Source organism: Mesoplodon densirostris, chromosome 1 (assembly GCF_025265405.1).
Source record: "Mesoplodon densirostris isolate mMesDen1 chromosome 1, mMesDen1 primary haplotype, whole genome shotgun sequence".
NCBI lineage: Eukaryota > Metazoa > Chordata > Mammalia > Artiodactyla > Ziphiidae > Mesoplodon > Mesoplodon densirostris.
The window spans coordinates 48,266,250-48,285,160 of NC_082661.1; the positions used below are offsets into that span (position 1 = coordinate 48,266,250).

At 51.4% G+C, this 18,911-nt stretch overlaps 1 protein-coding gene across 1 annotated transcript in view; it reads right to left on the reverse strand.

Moving 5' to 3' along the window:
* CHAT (choline O-acetyltransferase) overlaps positions 1–18,911 on the reverse strand; it is a 49,404-nt gene that overhangs the window by 4,143 nt on the left and 26,350 nt on the right. The window contains exons 8-13 of the mRNA XM_060077869.1: positions 13,925–14,094; positions 9,957–10,057; positions 8,942–9,070; positions 6,204–6,326; positions 3,103–3,244; positions 2,886–2,948 (exon numbers count right to left, since the gene is read on the reverse strand). Coding sequence (XP_059933852.1) covers positions 2,886–2,948; positions 3,103–3,244; positions 6,204–6,326; positions 8,942–9,070; positions 9,957–10,057; positions 13,925–14,094 — 728 coding nt within the window. The remainder of the gene's footprint in view (positions 1–2,885; positions 2,949–3,102; positions 3,245–6,203; positions 6,327–8,941; positions 9,071–9,956; positions 10,058–13,924; positions 14,095–18,911) is intronic.

Below are 18,911 nucleotides of genomic sequence, written 5' to 3' on the forward strand. Positions count from 1 at the left end.
GCACGGCCAACCAGGTACCAGATTTACCTACAAAGCATCTTTATAGCTCTCCTCTTCGCATCCCTTGTCTCTTTTACGTAGTCGTTTTCACCAACTTAAAATAGTTAAAACAACAGAAGCCTATGGCAATGTTTTGGAGGATATTTTTCTAAATTTTTCATAAAAATTTAAATTATTATCAAAGTTGTATATTTATAGTTAAAAAAAAAAACCCCAAGTAAGCCAAAGGCTTATGTCACTTTGCCAGCACTGAGTCTCACTTCACAGAAGCAATCACTTGGAACCCTTTTAGCGACTGACTTTCTTAGTTCTAAACAACATGCTTAGACTGCCGTTACTGCATTTTTCAGTTTTCTTATTATAGAAGATGAAACTTTGGCTCTTTTATATCCCCACTCCCCAAATACACTTTCACTCTCCTATGCTCCCAAATAGAGTTACATTTGAACTCCTTGTTGCTTGATCAATATTCAGTGTTTACATGGTTATAATTATACAGGTACTCACAGCTGAGTCCTGTAGTGTATTAGGATTAGATTTCCTTTCTTATTCAGTTTTTTGTTTTCCCTAGAAATGACAATTTGTAAATAATTAAACTGTGATTTTCCCACTTGCTTACCTTTCTATGTATCTGCAACTAATTGATTCCTAAACCCTTAGCTGGAAGTGTAAAACTTCCCTTAATACATTAAAATGTATCAGGTAATTTATCAGTTTAATTTCTCCTTTCACTTCTTGCTTCTCTGTGGACCCTCTGTTCTCTGGGTCTGCTGAACAGCTGTCAACTTGGGATCTCCCTTTACTCTCATCCTCTTTCTCTACCTCTTTCTTGTGTTGAATCTTCTGATGTTTGAGCTTATGACTTTCCTTTTTGTGCTTTATTCTCTTACATTAGTGGTCTATATCCTCCAATAGTTTTACAAGAAAGAGAGCTTAATAAGTAAAAATTTTAAGACCTTATCTGTATAAAATGTCTTTATTCTAGCTTCAAATTTGATAGTTTAGCTGGGTATAGAATATGCATTAAAAATCATTTTCCCTTAGAATTTGAAGGCATTGTTTCAGTATCTTCCACCTCCCAGTGATGTTAAGCCCAATTATGTTTTTATTCCTGATCTTTGTATTTGAATTTTTTTCCTCTCAGACTTTTTTTTTTTCATACCAAGGAAATTGGACAACACTAAGGTCAAAAGAGGAACTGAGGGGCTAACTGCTTCTCATATAGATCATCAGTGAATCCTCTTCTTTTCAGCCCCACATGCACTCCTACTTTTGGTGGAGCCTCCAACACCTGAGGTTCTGCAGTGCACTTCACTGGGCTCCTGGGTCTCCCTCACTGTTTGCTTGGGTTTTAGCTTTCTCTGGTCTGCTAAGTCAGATGCCATCTGTTCTGCTTTCCAGCTCTGAAACTTTGTTCTCATCTCCTTTCTCATTCTCTTTGCTCTAGTGTATTTATGGCTTAAAAAAAAAAAACCCTTTGCTGATGCTTTTGAGGGTTTTAGAGGGAGTGACAGTGAACCCTTGTGTTCAGTTCACCATGTTTGATCAGAAGTTTGTGTCTTCCTCTTCAACACCCCCTGCCCCTGCTCTACATCAGTCCTTTTTACCAGATCTCCCTAAACATTATATAGGTCCCTAATTCTGTCTCTTGGCAGACCACCCCACGCTCCAACCAGTCCTTCTACCTGGTCACCAGGGTAAGCTTTGTGACAGGGAAATCCAGCATCATGAGCTTTCCTGCTTTTCTGTCCTTTGCAAGCTGCACATATGGAACTATTTGCTTTTCCTCCATATGTCTTATTCTCTCAAGACTCTTTGCCGTTGCATGTACTGTTCCCTTCTGGGGCCATCCTTCCCTTCTATACCTACCTGACAAGCACTTCTTCATGCAAGTCTCATATTAAGCACCACTTCCTCTGAAAAGTCTTCCTGGCTTTCCCAAGCAGAAGAAGGAGCTTGCTCCTCCATGTTCTCTGCTACTTCCTGAAGCATGTAAGGCCTCTTCTCCCAACTACACGGTACACTCCCCAAGCGTAGGGCTTCATTTTTTATTTCCTAGTACCCAGGGCCTTGCCTGGCATAAAGCGGGAAAACAAAGGCTACCCACTGAACACATGACAGCAAGCTTGATTTTCCCCAAACAGAACAAACACTTAACTATTCCAAAGAAATCAGGGACCTAGCAACTGAATTACAGAAAAGCCTACATTGGCTAGTTCTAAAACCCAGATATGTGCTGTGCTTGCTTTCAAGTATATAGAGTGAAATCAGTCAACTCCTTTTCATAGATTATATGATCCTTCAAAGACTGTATCAGAATGATTTGCCATTAATACATTGACCACCAGCCCAAGTAGTAGCTTATTCTCTGTCTGTATGCACATGATGGCTTTGCAGTGCTAGAAAATACATTATTTCCCTAAACTAGGGAAACATTTCCCTTACAATTTCGATTTCACCGTTAACTTTCAGCAAATATGATTTTTTAATTCACAGGCAGTATAAATAAATACATGGAGAATAAAAAGACAAAACCAGTCCTGAGTGGGAATAAATACCGCCTCACCTGAGATTGTGCCAAGTGTGCAAACCACCACACATCTGACTCTCTTGTATAAATTGTAAAGTGCTATACATGTTGGTGCTATTATTATTGTTGTTGTTGTTGTTTCAAAGACCATTCGTTGTATTCTTGTAAAATCCGTGTATAAACCAGGAGTGGTGTGTTACCCAGGTTCTAAAAATAAGGAAGAGGAGGCTCTGAGAGGTGAGGTGCCCTCACCAAGTCGCTGCACAGGTCGTGGCCCGGCTGTCACCCAGAGCCCATGCCGAGGCCCCAGCTCTGGGCACAGCCCACAGTCCTGAGCTGAGACGAGGTCACTCACCATGACTGTGTACTCGGTCTGGGCTCGGATGGCATCCTTCAGGAGCAGTAGCTTCTCTGAATCCTGTACATGGACCAGAGACACAGCGCATGGGGCTTTAAGAGGGTGCTCAGCGGCAGACAAGCTAAAGGCGCTGGTTGTCTCAGGGCCGAGAGGACAGGCGGTCCACAGCTGCCTCACGGGTCCCCCTGAGACTCCCCGGGCCAGCAGGACTTACCGGCACGGTGGCCGTGTGGTCAGTGATGGTTTTCACAAAACGCAGCGCCTCCAGAGTGGCTGATCGAATGTTGTCCACCCGTCCCTCGCGGAACCGACGGATGGACGCGCTCTCGTAGGTGGGCACGAGTCTCCTGTGGAGCCTGCACAGGATGAAGGAGGAACGGCAGACAGTGCTGCCTTCTCAGGGAGTCATAAATGCTGAAATAGCCTCGGCTGCCCTTACTTTTACAATCCTGCCTTCGCTCTGCACAGTATTTCATTTTAACGCTAATAGAATTCTGGAGGAGATTCCCCAAAGATGAATGTCGGGGAGCCTCGGATACGAAGAGCTGAGCACACTTTCCTGCGTGGGTGATATTGTGTGGATATAAAATAAGGAAGATGTGACTGGTAGTTTTTTTAAAGTCCCAGTCTGGTGGGAAACCTAGAGTTTTCTGTGAGATCCAATTAGTGTTTGATTAATAGCACAGCATGGACTAATTCATCATTCGCGCTCTTGAGGGAATCCTGTTTTATTTAAAAACAATTCAAGCATGACCTATAGATCGAGGCAGGGAGGGGGCCTTAGTGGCCGTGGGTGTCAGCTGCTGCAGAGGCTCACCGTCCAGGGCGAGCAGGGCTTCCAAACAGACCCGTGGGCACAAGGACTGTGCCTCTCGTCCCTCACGTCTGTGACCAGAAGAGCAGTGGCCGCTGTCCCCACCAGCCAGAGCAAGTCTCTTCCCCTTGCACACCAGGCTGGCACATGCCCTTCTCATCAGTCAGGAAAGTTGTTGGTGTTGGGGTCAGGGAGGGGAAAGACACAGAACTCAGAGAGGGGCAGTGACACCCCGAAGTCACACAGCAAGCTGGGGCCCTGTATCTTGGCCTTCTCGGGGCATGTCTCTCCCACCCTGGGTGAGCTCCAGGAGGAGGGAAGGCCGAGCCTGATTTGGCACAGTGCTTGGCACTGTATGGCTTGCCAAGCAAATGGCACTTTCTGTACACTTATGTCTCATTTCCCCAAGACTCTGGCAGGGAGCTCATTTCCTGTATCTCTCTAGCCCCTGGGGGCAAATGCCATGCCGAGCACAAAAGTAGACGCCATCCCTGGCTGGTCGCTGATCACCCCCAATTTAGGCAGCTTCCAGGTTTCTGCTGAATCTAGGAGCAGATTAAAAAATATCTTTTTTGTTACAGCTGAAACTCTGAAGAATGCATTCCATGGGCAGCAGGTCGTATTTTGCCTATTCAATGAGCCTGGGAGCCTCTGGCCACATCTATTCCTGGCCATGTCCAGTGACAGCAAAGATCCCTGGAGGGTGGAGTTGGGAGGCTCTATGCAGTGTCCACCAGCCCCTCCGGGCTCTGGATCTGAAGCTCTGAAGTGCTTGCCAGGGGGGTACCAGTGCAGCAGTGTCCCCAGTTATGACACCAGCAGGACACTGACCTTGTGGCCCATTTTAGCCACATACCATCTGAGTATCAGAACGGCATTGATTGCAGTTCCAGAGGCCAGGTCCTGCCGGCGAGGTCTCCATGTCCTGGTGACGAGCACAGTCCTCGTGTGGGGTTATGTCAGCCTGACAGATGACAGAGTGGCTGCACTCCCTTCCCCATGAGTCACAGCCCCCTGCGTGGGACACTGGGCTCTGGGATGCCGCCTGCTCATTAGTGACTACACTCCTTGCCCCGGCTTTCTCCAAGGTCGCTTTTTGCCTCCCCTGGTTGCAAACCGAAAGCAGGTTCTGGTGGGGGCATAGTGCTATTTACTGCCCATGCCAGTTTATGAGCTATAGCTTCTGGAACGCTGAAACCAACAGGGGCCAGCCCTGTCTTGAGGAAGATCTAATTTGCATTTTACTTTTTGCCTCTTATAAGAGACCAGTTAGGCTCCCAACCCTGCCTTCAACCCTTACCTCCCTACGCTGCATCCCTTCCCCAACACACAGCTACCATTATAGAGATTTTTCTAAACCATACACCTCACTGTGCCACCCTGGGCTAAAACTCCTGCAGTGTCTTCTCATGTCTGTGACAGCCCCTGATGCCTACTCTGTCCCAGGCGTGCAAGATACCCAGAACATCATGCCTGGGGGAGACAGTCTAGAAAACAAAGTCAGCAAATCAATGAATAAGGGAGACCACATGGATAATGACTGCCATGAAGGAAAAAGAGCACGATGTGCTATGACAGAGAACTGGGTGGCAAGGAGCCCAGAGGTGGCCTCTGAGGGCTGGCACCTGGGCTGAGACCTGAGCAGTGGGAAGGAGCTGGTATGTGAAGAGCAGTGGTGACAGGTGGGTGGGCAGAGCCAGAGCCACAGCAAAGATCTGCAGGTGGAAGAGAGCTTGGGGGCAGGGCCCCAGGGAAGGCTGGTTCACAGGGAGCCCTTCAGGGAGCTGGACTTTGTTCTAAGCGTGAAGGGAAACACGGTAGGTGATAAAGACTGATTTGCATATTTCAAAGTTCATGCTTCATGAAGACAGGATTAGAGGGGACAAGAGTGGAAGCAGAGACCCCCAGGGGCATGCTACAGTTGACTAAGCACTAGATGACGGGGGCTTGGGAGGGGCCGATGGCAGTGGAGGTGAAGGAAAGAGGATGGAGGGTAGACATTTGGAGGAGGATTGACATGGGGATGAGGAGAATGAGAGACAGAGACAAATCAAGCCCCAAATCTTTGACTTGACCCCCTTGCCAGGGCGGGCAGGGTGGGGATGCTAGTTCCGTTTCCTTATCAAGGCCAGGAAAAGTGGAGAGGAACAGGTCACAATTATACAGGGACCCAGGTGGGCTGGGTGAGATCAGCAGGAGAAGCAGCCTCCCTACCTGACGTCCTCATCACCTGCCTGGCCCTTGTGAGTTCTGCGTTCCTCCCCTGTGAGCTCTGTGCCCCTGGGCCATCGCTTGCCCGCTCCTTGACTGCAATATCCTTCTTTTCATTTCTGAGGTTGGGCTCACACTTTGAAACCCAGTTAGGTGACACCTCCTTCCATGCAGCCTGCCCTGATCATACCCCCTTCCTCTAGGCCCACAGAAAGTCATCTCTCCCTCCAAGATGCTTCTAGACTCTAGAGTAGCTTGTCAGTCAGCCCACCTTGGCAGGCTGTACTTACCTATAGAAGGCCAGCTGGAGGGCCACCTGAATAAAGGCATCGGGGCTGCATTTCTGCTGCTTAATGAATGTTTTCCCATAGTCATCAAATTTATAAACGGTGAAGTCGAGATTCTTTACTATTCTGTGGAAGAAAAAGAAAAGATGCATTCATCGCATGCAAAATAGAATGCACTCACCACAGGGTCTAACGAAGTTTCTCGATCCTGTTCTATGTCCCAGCACGCTAGATATCCAGTGCACTGTCAGAGACAGGCCTTGACGTTTGGAAGTGGCACAAGGCATGCCAAGCAGGGTGACTCTGAGCTAAAGGTGAGGCTTGGCTGGGTAGTGGCCCTGCTCTGGGGGTAGGGGAGGTGGGCCTGGCTGCAGGGAATGACACGGAAGCACAAGGGACATTTGCATGGGCAGGGAGAACACTGCCCACAAACAAAGTCCTAAAACTTCATTGCCTACAGAAGGCGGCCTGAAACAAGCCATGCGTTCGATCTGTTTGGGAAGGTGTGTCCAGCATCCCTATGGACTCTTTTGGCATCCCGACCATCCTGCCAGACCTGCAAATCCCCTATGTCCAGGGAAAAGCCCGTTTCTCTGATGGCTGCAAGCAGCATCTCCTCACTGAGACTCGTCCCTGTTGTGCTATGGAAGAAAGGCCTGGAGCCTGGCCACTGGTCACGGTCACCACAGCAAGAGCTGCTCATCTGGGCTTTGCTGGTGACTGAAAACCCATTTTACCCAGAAAGGGCTGCTGAGCCTCCCCTGACATGCATAGGTCTTTGCTGCTCACGAATCATTGTCAGAGAAGCAGGAAGAGTCCCTGAGTCCACACTGAGACCTTTCAGCGCTGGTCTCCCCCCACGCCCACCGTCACATATTGACCAGTCTCCTCCTTCATAATGAGTCTGGGGTCCGGGCTGCCTGCTGCCTGAAGCAATGTCCAGCAAGGTCCTCGCCACCCGTCCACCAGCCGCGCGTGTGTGCGTGCGCGCAGAGCCCTAGGTGGGCAGCCCTGAGCCCCCTCCCACACTCCCTCAGGATTTGCTGTTCCCTGCCTGGCTTGCCTTGAATTATTCCTCCAGCCATGTAAGCTCAGCTCTCGGTGGGCCATGCCAGGCTCTGGGGACCCATCAGGACTCGGACAGGGCCCAGTGCTCACGGGAACTCACTGCTCAGTCGGGCCTGTTGACCCACCGTCCCCCAACAGGCTGAGCTTACAGTCACCAGACACCTGGGAACCTCTTGTCCAAGCCCTGGCCATCAGACCCTACCTGCCTTCCATGGCAGCTCAAGGCCCCCCTCAGCTCCTGCTGCTTCCCCACCCACAGGACTCTCTTGGCTTTTCTGGTCCTCCAGAAAGGGAAGCTGGGGGGTCTCGGGACCACGTGACGTCTGCTTGAATCCCTGAAAGCAAACGGGCTCCTTCCTCAGCCCAGGGTTCACCAGCCCACCAGCTCACTCTCCTAGCAGCCTGTGTGTCCCAAGAACAGCCCCGTGGGGTTGAGATATGAGTACTGCTTTACAGATGAACACCCGAGGCCTCTCCTCCTCCCCGTGGAAAGCCATTCAACCTCCCCAGCAGCTCGCTGTGGGCTCATCCTCCCCATCCCTCGGCCTCTGAGCCCAGCCATGTTCTGTCCTGCTCACCTGTGCTATTCCCACAGTCTCCTCACTGGCTCCCCGAAACCCCATGCACCAAATCCTCCAGCGGCTCCTCACTGCTGCAGGACAGCTTCCAGTCCGCATAACATAAAGACATGAAGCTCTTCACAATGTGACCCCGACTTCCCTTTATTGTCCCAACTCTGGCCATTCTCTCACTTGCTGGCCTCCAAACCAGCCTGATCTCTTATGAACCTATCTCTCCCCCAGCTGCTGGTACCACGAACTCCTAGTCATCCTTCACGGCCCAACTCTGTAAAGCCCTCCCTCAACATCCTGGCAGAACCCAGCTCCCATGTCCTCTGTGTGTTCAGGTTCGAATGCCTCTCTCTGGTTTTGGTGCTTATTGCATCTGATATTTTTGTGTTGGGGGTCCACTTCCTCCACTAAAGTATGGAGGGCAGGCCCTGTGGCACATTGATCTCTGTGTCCCCAGAGCCCTACCAGAGGCCTGGCACACACCAGAGCTCTACACGTGTTTGATGAATGAATGAATGAATGAATGAATGAATGAATCAATGTACTCATGCTCACTTATTGAATGAGGGAATGAACAGCCAAAGTCCAGATCTAGTTGCCAGCCCGTGGCTCCCAGCACACCTTGCCACTGTCAGCGAGGGCTCACATCCATCCCTGGCCCTCCTGCCTAGGTCCCATTAGGGCCAGCATGGCCCTTGAGGAAAAAAGGCCCCTTGTCAAGTTGCAGTGTAAATTCAAGGAAATTGAAATAGCTTGGATTCAAATGACCTATTCAAACCCGTTGTTTATGACTCCCCCGAAAGCAGAGGATGATTTCCTTGCCTTGACTCTGCTCAGTCAGGTGAAACCTGCGGAAAAAAATAGCTCCACGTTTGCATTTTATGGAAATGATGGATACTTCAGCAAGGTTATTTCCCCAAGAGTTATAACTCCCCTTCTGTTTGACTACATTGCCATGAGGGGGTGGGCGGAGGCAGGTGAGAGGAGGCAGAGTGGCTGGGGTCTTTGGAAGCTTCCAGGGTGCCTTGGCAGCTGGTGGGGCGGGGGTGTTGTAGGGTGACCCCCGGAGCATCATCCCCAAAGACCTGGAATTCTCCTTACTGTTGAAGTTTTTCTGCCGAGGAGGCTAAGAGGCCTTGAATTTCCGGAGAACATTTCCACCTCAGTCTCCTGGGTGCTGGGAGCTCGCTGACTGAGTCGGCTCGGACCATTTTCTTGCCGGTCTTCACCCTGCAGGACAAAGGGGTGACCTCCTTTGGCCCGCAAGCTGGGGGGCTGCGGGCAGCTTGTTTCTTTGTGCTGCAGTCACCTTAGCTGTTGGAGTTTGATTTACCCCCAAACCATGAAACAGATGAACAAACTGAAGCTCAGAGAGGCCACCTAAATTAGTGAGTGGCAAAGCTAGGATTCCATCCGGTTCCACCTGACTCCAAAGCCCAGTATGTCTTTTCACGTTTTCCATCTGACCACGCTACACCGCTAACTCTTAAAAAACACTCGGGGACAAATGGAACAAGCAAAGTGTGTTGTTCTGTTTACGAGGGCAGGTTTGGGTTTTCAGTGATCCTGAAGAGTTCCTAAATCATGGAAGAACTTATAGATGCAGGGAGAAGGTCCTAGAAGGAGAGAATGAGCAAAATTGTGAATGGAGGAAGGAAGCTGGTGTGATTAAGGGACACAGAAGTACTCAGTCTGTCCAGGATGGGAGTTGGAGAGAGAGACCCAGCCCAGGGGAAAGGAAAGAGGCGCAGCTCAGAGACCTCCCCTCTGTGCTGGGTCAACAGCAGGCCCAGCCCTGACTCTGGACAAGCAGGACATCGACCTGGACTTCCCTGGACCGAAGCAGATGTTCCTTTAAAGCTGAGAATTCTTGGCCAAGCCTTGCCCTAACTGCCCCTAACCTGTTGTTCAGTCTGCCCCTTCTGTCCATGACCGATAAAGCATATGATGCCTTGTTCAGGCTGGTTTTCAAATTCATCTTTTGCTGAGACACTTTCCAGACTAGCGCGGCCCCCCAGCGGCCGCCCACATTTTTCTTGGCCTAGCTTGGCGGCTGCTTGGCAGTCTGGCTTTGCCTCCTCTGGCTGCTCGGGAGGGGCCCTGCTCCCAGACTCACATGTGCTGGAGCAGATGCTCTGTGCACTGCACCAGGACGATGCCGTCGAAAGGGGAGTGTTCGCACACCACGCCACAGGTACCGTCTCGTCCCACCACAAACTGCAATAGGAAAGAGAAGTGAGTGGACCTCTGGGACAGTCAATATTTCAAACCAGCCCCTTGGCCCCAGGTCAGGAACCCCGCATTCTCCCTCTGCCCCCACCTCTCAGGGGGAAACTCTTCTCTAGGGACACCAAAGCACATCATTTCCTGAAAAGAACGCTGCATGCAATTGCCATGGTCTGAGAGTATGGGAGCCTCAAGACAGCTCTAAACTGTGTGACCTCCTTCCCAGAAATGCCCCAGGCAGTGAAGGTGGAGCCCAAACTCCCTGGCTCAAGTAGCCCAGCGATTCCTAAGAGCTCACGCCGAGGCTGTACACACTCTCCTCAGGTCCTGGGCAAGCTCCTTAGGCTCCTGTTAGCCCTGTTTCCCCTTCACGGTGCACATCAGGGCTACCATCCTGGTCTTCTTTGTGTGATTACGTGTCTGATGGACACTGTGTGTTTGGCCACCACTGATATTATTCCCAGGATCACCCCATAGTAGGTGCTTAATAATTTTGTTAAATGAGTAATGAAAGATAATGATCCATTTTGGATGGTGTGCAGATTCCTAGGGAGAAATAAAATATCCCTTGACGGGAGTGAAAGAAAGGTGAATGAAGGATGCCCCATTAACTGCTGCCTGGGCTTCAAGTCAGGGACCCTGATCCCAGTTCTGTGGTTGCCGCCTGCCAGCTGGGAGAGCTTTGACAAGACACTTCAGCTCTCTGGCTTCAGTTTGCTCTCATTTAAAATGGATCCAATAAGGCCCAGTTCACCAGATCGATGTGAGGATTAGAGAGAAGGCATATGAAAGGCCCACGGGAACTGTGAAGATTACTTATGATTTTTATGACTATACAAAGGCTGGATTTAGTTGACTTGGAAAAGGGACATACTCAGTATGTACAAAAGGACTAGGAGAAAATAATGAGAAGAATGAGATCTGATTCTTAAAGCACAACCCGAATAAAGTGGGGCTGCCTTGAGGTCCACCTCAGCACAGCATCACACTCAAGAGGTACTAGCCTGTCATCCATAGGCAAACAAACCAACAAGCAAACAAATAAACAAGCTACTGAAATCTTTATGAGACCTTCCAGGGAACTGTGGCACAGCACACCTCTGAGCTGTCTCCCTGTCTCCTCCAATCTCAGAGCTGCCCGAATCTTTTCTCCCATTCTTCAAGCAAACACACTTCCCACAGAGTTTCTCTCAAGATTCCTCCCTTGTAGGCTCTTTTCTCTCTCCCTTTGTGTCCCCTGCCTTTGTGTCCTGAGACTTGCTCTTGAACTTTTCAGTTCATGTTCATGGAGCCTGTTTGGCTTTTCCAGCTCCCCTGATAATCTGTCCTGCCTGCAAAAAGAGCCCAGACGTGGGCATGGTCATCCACGTGAGGCAGGAGGGAAGGGCTGTGCCCACTCACACATGAGTGTTTTTCTGTCCCTGTCGCTAAAAGAAAGGGAGGAAAATGGTACCCTTTAAAAACCACCACCAAGGCTTACTATATTTCAGATCCTGTACATCCATTATATCATTTCAATCCCACAGCTGCTCCATGAAAGATTACAAGCCATTAGCACCACTGGTGGAGGCTAAATAGCCAGCACAGCAGGGAGAGAACTCAGCAGAAATCGCAGAATCAATATGCAAACCAATAAAAAGGATAACCTGCAGAATGTAGGGTACAGAGAGGGAGAAAAACGAGAGGCGGCCTAGAAATGCTTGCCAGTGTGAGTGATGCTAAATCAAAACATAAAGATCGTTGCATGCTACTTAATATGGTCATTGTGAAAGTGTGGGGGCTTTACAAATAAGATTAGATACAGGATCGGCGTGCTGGGGTAAAAGAATGGGGGATGGGAATGAATGGCCCAATCTTCATCCTCATCTGTGTGAGTATTTTTCTCCAGGTCAAAGTGAATGTCTTGTTTCTGGGCTGATGTCATATGAATGAAAAATATATGAACAGGGACTTCCCTGGTGGCGCAGTGGTTAAGAATCTGCCTGCCGATGTAGGGGACACAGGTTCGAGCCCTGGTCCGGGAAGATCCCACATGCCGCGGAGCCACTAAGCCCATGCGCCACAACTACAGAGCCTGCACTCTAGAGCCCGCGAGCCACAACTACTGAAGCCCGTGCGCCTAGAGCTCGTGCTCCGCAACAAGTGAAGCCACCGCAATGAGAAGCCCACGCACCGCAACGAAGAGTAGCTCCTGCTCGCCGCAACTAGAGAAAGCCCGCGTGCAGCAAAGAAGACCCAACGCAGCCAAAAATAAAAACAAATTTTAAAAGTATATATATGAATGGTTTTGTTTCATTTCATGACTTTCCTTCTGTGGAGATGCTGGGCTACCCTACTCCTCAGGGATGAAGGGAGGTGTATCGAAATGGCCAGGCCAGGGTGACGGAAATTCAGAACAGCTGACATCTTCAGGCATCAGACATGATTCTTTTTTTTTTTTAATTGGAGTATAGTTGCTTTACAATATTGTGTTAGTTCCTGCTGTACAGAGAAGTGAATCAGCTACATGTATACCCATAGCCCCTCTTTTTTGGATTTCCTTCCCGTTTAGGTCACCACAGAGCACTGAGTAGAGTTTCCTGTGCTGTACAGTAGGTTCTCATTAGTTATCTGTTTTATACATAGTAGTGTATATATGTCAATCCCAATCTCCCAGTTCATCCCACCCTCCCTTTCCCTCCCTTGGTGTCTATATGTTTGTTCTCTACGTCTGGGTCTCTATTTCTGCTTTGCAGATACGTTCATCTGTACCATTTTTCTAGATTCCACATATATGCATTAATACACGATATTTGTTTTTTTCTTTCTGACTTACTTCACTTTGTACAACAGTCCCTAGGTCTATCCACGTCTCTACAAATGACCCAACTTCGTTTCTTTTTATGGCTGAGTAATATTTCATTGTATATATCAGCGGTCCCCAACCTTTTTGGGACTGGTTTCGTGGAAGACAATTTTTCCATGGAGTGGGGGGAGAGGGGGCTGGTTCAGGCGGTAATGGGAGCGATGGGGAGCCGCAGATGAAGCTTTGCTCGCTCCCCCGCCGCTCGCCTCCTGCTGTGCAGCCCGATTCTTAACAGGCCGCAGCCCGACACCGGTCCATGGCCCGACACCCTAGATGATATATGTATCACATCTTCTTTATCCATTCATCTGTTGATGAGCATTTAGGTTGCTTCCATGACCTGGCTATTGTAAACAGTGCTGCAATGAACATTGGGGTGCACGTGTCTTTTTGAATTATGGTTTTCTCAGGGTATATGCCCAGTAGTGGGATTGCTAGATCATAATAAGGCAGCTCTATTTTTAGGTTTTTAAGCAACCTCCATACTGTTCTCCATAGTGGCTGTATCAATTTGCATTCCCACCAACAGTGCAAGAGGGTTCCCTTTTCTCCACACCCTCTCCAGCACTTATTGTTTGTAGATTTTTGGATGATGGCCGTTCTGACTGGTGTGAGGTGATACCTTGTTGTAGTATTGATTTGCATTTCTCTAATAATGGGTGTTGAGCATCTTTTCATGTGCCTTCTTGTTGAATGTGTTGAGGATGTGTTTGATAGGAGCCCCTGGTATGCCCCCACCTTACAGTGTGTGATGGGAGATGGGGAATGAGCCCCAGGTCTGACCCAGAGGCCCCCTAGGCTGGGCTGCAGGAAGGTTAGGGGGTTGGAGCTGGGTTTGGCCACTTGCTCCTGAGAAGAGTTCTGGCCAGTCCAGGGCCCGACACCAATGGCACATGTCCTCCACTCCCTTGGCCCCAGGCGCAGCCTCCTGGGCAGCAGAAGCCAGCAAGAGAGCCTGCTGGACGTAAGCACGAGGCGGCTCCGGCCACTGGCCCTGCCAGGGGGGGGCTTACCTGCAGGGACTTGTCGTACCAGCGGTTGGCCCCATTCTTGCTGCAGCCTCCGCCGTGGAGGAGCTGGAGTGCCCTGTTGGTGTCGCTGAGCTCCATGCCTCCCGGGGCATCCAGGCACACCAGGCAGATGCAGCGCTCGATCATATCCAGAGAGTCCCTGTTGGTGGAGTCTGCGGGGCAGGTAAGCACGGCCTTACTTAGCACTTGCTCTGCCCCGGGCCTGGGGTCCCCTCTGCAGAGCCCCACATGCCACAGGCGGACACACGTATGGACACCCAGATCTTGAGCCAGTCCTGAGTCCCCCATCACCCCAGGGGGTGGGCCGGGAAGTCAGCCTGACTGTCCTGAGCTTCTGTGCTAACCCCAGGGGCCAGCTCACCCTCAGGGTCCCTGCAAGAGTCCTGCCCTTCAGCTGTAGCCAGTTCTGACCCCAGATGTGAGGTCGCTGGTCCCGCCTGCCAGGATGAAAAGGGGTGGTGTGGGACCTTCCCCATAAATGTTGGAACCTCGGGCCAGCCTGTGCCAGAGAAGGAGCTCCAGTTCCCCCATCCAGCGGTACCCTCCACTCAGACCTGTGGGCCACATCTGGCACATAGGCAAGTTCATTTGTCCTGAACTATAATTTTCAAACATTAGTTGCCAAAATATTTTAATTAGTCAATTTCACATGAAAATCGGAAGTAAGGGAGTGAGGGTGTTGCTCTCCCAGGCCCCTCCCACCACCATCACCCCAGCTGTTGTTTCCACGCAGAGGGTAAGTGGAAGGGCCAGGTTGCCCCTTAACCTATATCCAGATGAGATCATTGGGGCAGTTTCAGGCACGTAGAACTCATCTAAAAGCCACTGAGTTGTTCAGGAGACACATCACCAAGGGAGCCTGACTCCTCCATGGGGGACACTGGGTATGGAGTTCCTCCCGGAATAGAGCTGGGCCGGCCAGATGGGCTGCCCCAGGCAGCTTCCTCCAATAAGGACAGGAAGATTCACAAAGCCTGCCCAGTGGGACCTGACTGTATGCTGCTGTGTATCCCTTCTCCCAATCAGGAGTCTTTACTGCGGTGACAGTATTCTTTCTCCACCATCCCACACAGGGTGTGCGGGCATCAGGACACGATGGCGAGGGATGCACATCACCCAGACCTCCTGACCTCTGGGCTGGATGAGGTGCAGGGTTACAACCCTCCCCCAGCCCCAGTGTGTTCTATGCGTGAGAAGACGGAGTGCCTGTTATTTGGAAGCAAAGGGGCATTACGTGGCGTATTCCAATATCCATACCCCCTTTAGTCATCGAACACCTGGTTTTTAGCATGGCACAGGGAAGAGCAGCACTACAGCTACATTTCCTGGCTTCTCTTACAGCTGGGGGAAATCTTGTGTTCAATTCTGCCAGCAAAATCTAGAAACACTATATGACAGCTTCCAAGAAACCTCCTTAAATACACCTAGCACATGCTCTTTGCCCTTCTTTCCATCTTCCTCCATCCTGCTGCCTGGAACACAGGTGTGATGGCCAGAGCTCTAGCCTCCGTTTTGGGCCAGGAGGCTGTGGGCCACACCCTTGGGGTGAGATGGAAGAAGCCTAGCCTATCAGCTCTGGAGGGCTCAGTTCTGGTATACGTGAGAGGGAGAGGAAGAGAGAGAGAAATCTCTATTTTTTTTTAAGCCACTATTATTTTGGGTTTTCAGTCACATGTGGCCAAATCTAATACTAACTTATACAGTCTGGTTATGCTGGATTCACATCTTCACACTGCAGGAATTAGCTGGAGCTGAGAAGCTGTGCCCTTGGTTTGCCCCAGTCCTCTCCCATTTATTTAACCCTCTTGTCCCTGAAGGTATTTAAGTACAAGATCCATGTCCAGAATGCTATTCTCTGTGTCAGAGAGAAACACTCTGGGGGCTGAAGATCCCTCCAAGAAGGCAGTCGAGCCCCCTCCCAGCTCCTTCCTGTCTCAGCATTAACACAGACCCTTGGGCGGCCCTGGTCCTGGGTGCTGGCTCTGCTCTTTCCTGCAGTCAGCTCTGTGCCCCTCGATTCTGAGCCTGGACACGCAGCCCTCTGCTTCTGCAGCCACAGCTCCTCTCCCCTCCTGCCCCTCCCACTGGAACCCCAGGGACTGCTGAATCAGAACTTCTCTTTTCAGAGCCCTCACCCCCACCCCAGCCCCCAGCTCTGGAGCCTTCTTTCCTTCCAGAGCCTGAAGCCAAGAAATATACCCATCGTGTGTCATAGTCATCTGGAATCTGCCTTCCTGAAGTCCAAGGAATGTGTGGGAGCAGGTACAGCTTCCACACCCTCAGGCTCAGGTCTCCCTGCGCTGTTCACCAGCCAGGTCTCGCCCATGGGTTGAGCTAAGCACAGCAGCACCTTCCCCAGTCAGTGGGGGGCTGAGTACACAGCTGACGCTGCCAGTGAGGACCACAGCCGGACTCTGCCCATCCTTTCCTCTGTCCAGTTAGGGGCCTGGAACGGCCATCAAGAAAGTCCTGTCTGCTCCTCCCTCCTCTTGGCCTCACCCCAGGCTCTCTGGGCTGCTTCCCTTCCTGGCATAGGCAGCCTCGAGTGAGGCAATCCCTGAGACCCTCCCCTGGGTCTCCTCAACACCTACTGGGCGCACAGATGCTAAGGCCACCTGTGCAGTCCCCGCCATGCCAGGGTGATTTCTCCAGGTTCACGAGAGGGATCCACAGACGTCCTCGAGTGAAAGGAGTCTGCAGTCCCCACTATCCCCTTCCTCCTTCCTCTTGCAAATCCTGGGGGAAGGAGATGTCTCTCAGAGGAGACCTTCTAGTCTGGGAATGAGGCTAACCAGCAAGCCAGCCCATCCTCGGCTTTTCCTTCCCCGCTTCCTGTCTAGAATATGGATTTGGGGAGCGCTGGGAGTTCAGGATCCCTCTTGACACCTATGGGTCCAGGATGACTCATCACCTTCCACGTGGCCTCTTGGACTTTCTTGCCTCATCTGATCCACTTCAAGGTTTTGGGCCATGCCCTGGGGACTGAAAGGCAAATGAGACACCATTGTGCTGGGGGTGGAGAACTCCCCTCCGCCCTTCCTTAAGTATGATACAGTCACCACATCACCCTCTTCGACCTGAAACAACTTTTACGGCCCACAAGGAAGGATCCAAACTTCTCAGCGTGGCTCCTGGGCTCCGCTGCTCACGTCTGCTGCCCCTCCGGGTCGCCTCACCATCACGCAGGCTGCCCCTGGATGGGGGCCCTTCTCCTTCTCTGCCTATCAAAGCTCTACTGGTCAAATCCTCCCAAGTTCCCTAACCCTCTAATGGTACCGACCCTGCACCCGGCGTGGGTGGGAGCAGCCCAGAGAGCTCCTGCCCTCCAGGACGCCTCACACCGGGAACAAGCCGGCTTGGCTGTGTGCTCAGGGCAGATGAGGACCCTCTGCTCGCTCCATGTAGCCACCACCTCCTACCGCATTGTGCATGACCCTACAGTGCGTGACCCTGTCACGCCCCAAACCCCTGTCACCGACAGTCCAGCTCCAGGAGCCCTGATCTGGCCCCCTCTTCCCACGCCTTTGAGCTCAGAGAGAGCAGGGCCTGGGTCCCCAGCCCACGTGGGCACAGGAAAGTGTCCATGGCTGGCAATGGACTTGAGTGTGCATGGATAGGTGAGGCTGAGATCTGTGGGCACAGCTCAGAGAGGGAGCTCAGAGGAGCCCAGCCAGCCCCTTGAAAGTCAGGAAACCACTACCTTTGGGGCATGGAGCTTCATGGGATGGAAGGGACGGGGGAGAGGTGGAGACAGGAAAGGAATTCCTCACTCTCTGCAAAGCTTCCCACCCTGCCCCTCTCTGCTCCTCTAGGAGTCCCTGCCAATGGCCATGGTGCCTGGTCCTGCACTGTGTGCTATTCTGAGGGTCCTTTGGGATCAGGGTGGCTGGGGACTTCAAAGCACAGGAGGTCTTGGCTAGGCCTGGGTCTGATTCAAATAGGCAGAGAGGAAGGGAGATAACAGTGCTGGAAAAGGCTCTGAGGCTAGGCAGTAGACACCCAGGCTTGTGGGTGGAGCTTGTCAGTGATGCCTAGTCTCTTGGGGAGGGCCTGGGCCTGGGGACCATGGGCAACCCCGATGTTACACACGTTGGCCCATGTCTCAGTGAGCTCTGAGAGCCCAGGCTTGGTATTTGCCTATGAAACAGCCCCAAGGCCAGGGTGGAGTGGGCAGGCTGCAGCTCCCCAGGAAGCCCACGGCAGGCCTGTCCATCTCGGAGGCTGGGGAGCAGGTCTGATGCCGCCTCTATGCAGAAGAGTGGGAGTTTGGCACACTCCTTCCCAGCCGGGTGACTTGAGGCTGGCAGCAAAAAAGGACAGCTCCCTGGGCATCAGTGCCCCAGCCACCTCCAGGCAGGAGAGAGGGACCCCTGAGGAGGGGCTGAACTATCACCACTGCGTGCAGGTTGAGCAGGGCCCCGGAGCGCAGCACCAACCAACAGGAACTGGGTCCTAGCTCATTAGACAGAGTGAAATGGGAGCAGGACAGTAGAGCTGGGATGCCAGGTCGCCTTGCAAATGAACTCCCTGCATACAAGCAGCTGATCGGTCAAATGCTGACAAGTTTATCGTGTAAGGCAGAAAATGAACTACACCCAGACTCATCCACCATGACTCTGGCCCAAACGTAATGGAAACACGGGGCAGTGGGCTGGAGGCACACGGCAGGAGCCATTTGTCTTGTGACATCCTCATCGAGCACATGGAGGCTCGTTTAATGTGGTAAATCAATCTTCCTCAAGGAGCCCCTGCTTAATAGGTAGAAGTCGGAGTTGAGTAATAGGAGGAGCTGCCACCCATGCCTGGGGAGTTGACAGCTTCGGCGATGCAGAAATTCCAGAGGCCGTGAGGCCTTGGAGGGCCCTGGAGCTTCTTTTAGAGGTTGAAAGCATCCAGACTGTGACTAAGGTGAGCAAAGATAAAATGAACACAGCACCTCTGCCTTTAGAGGGCTGCAGACCCCTCGGGT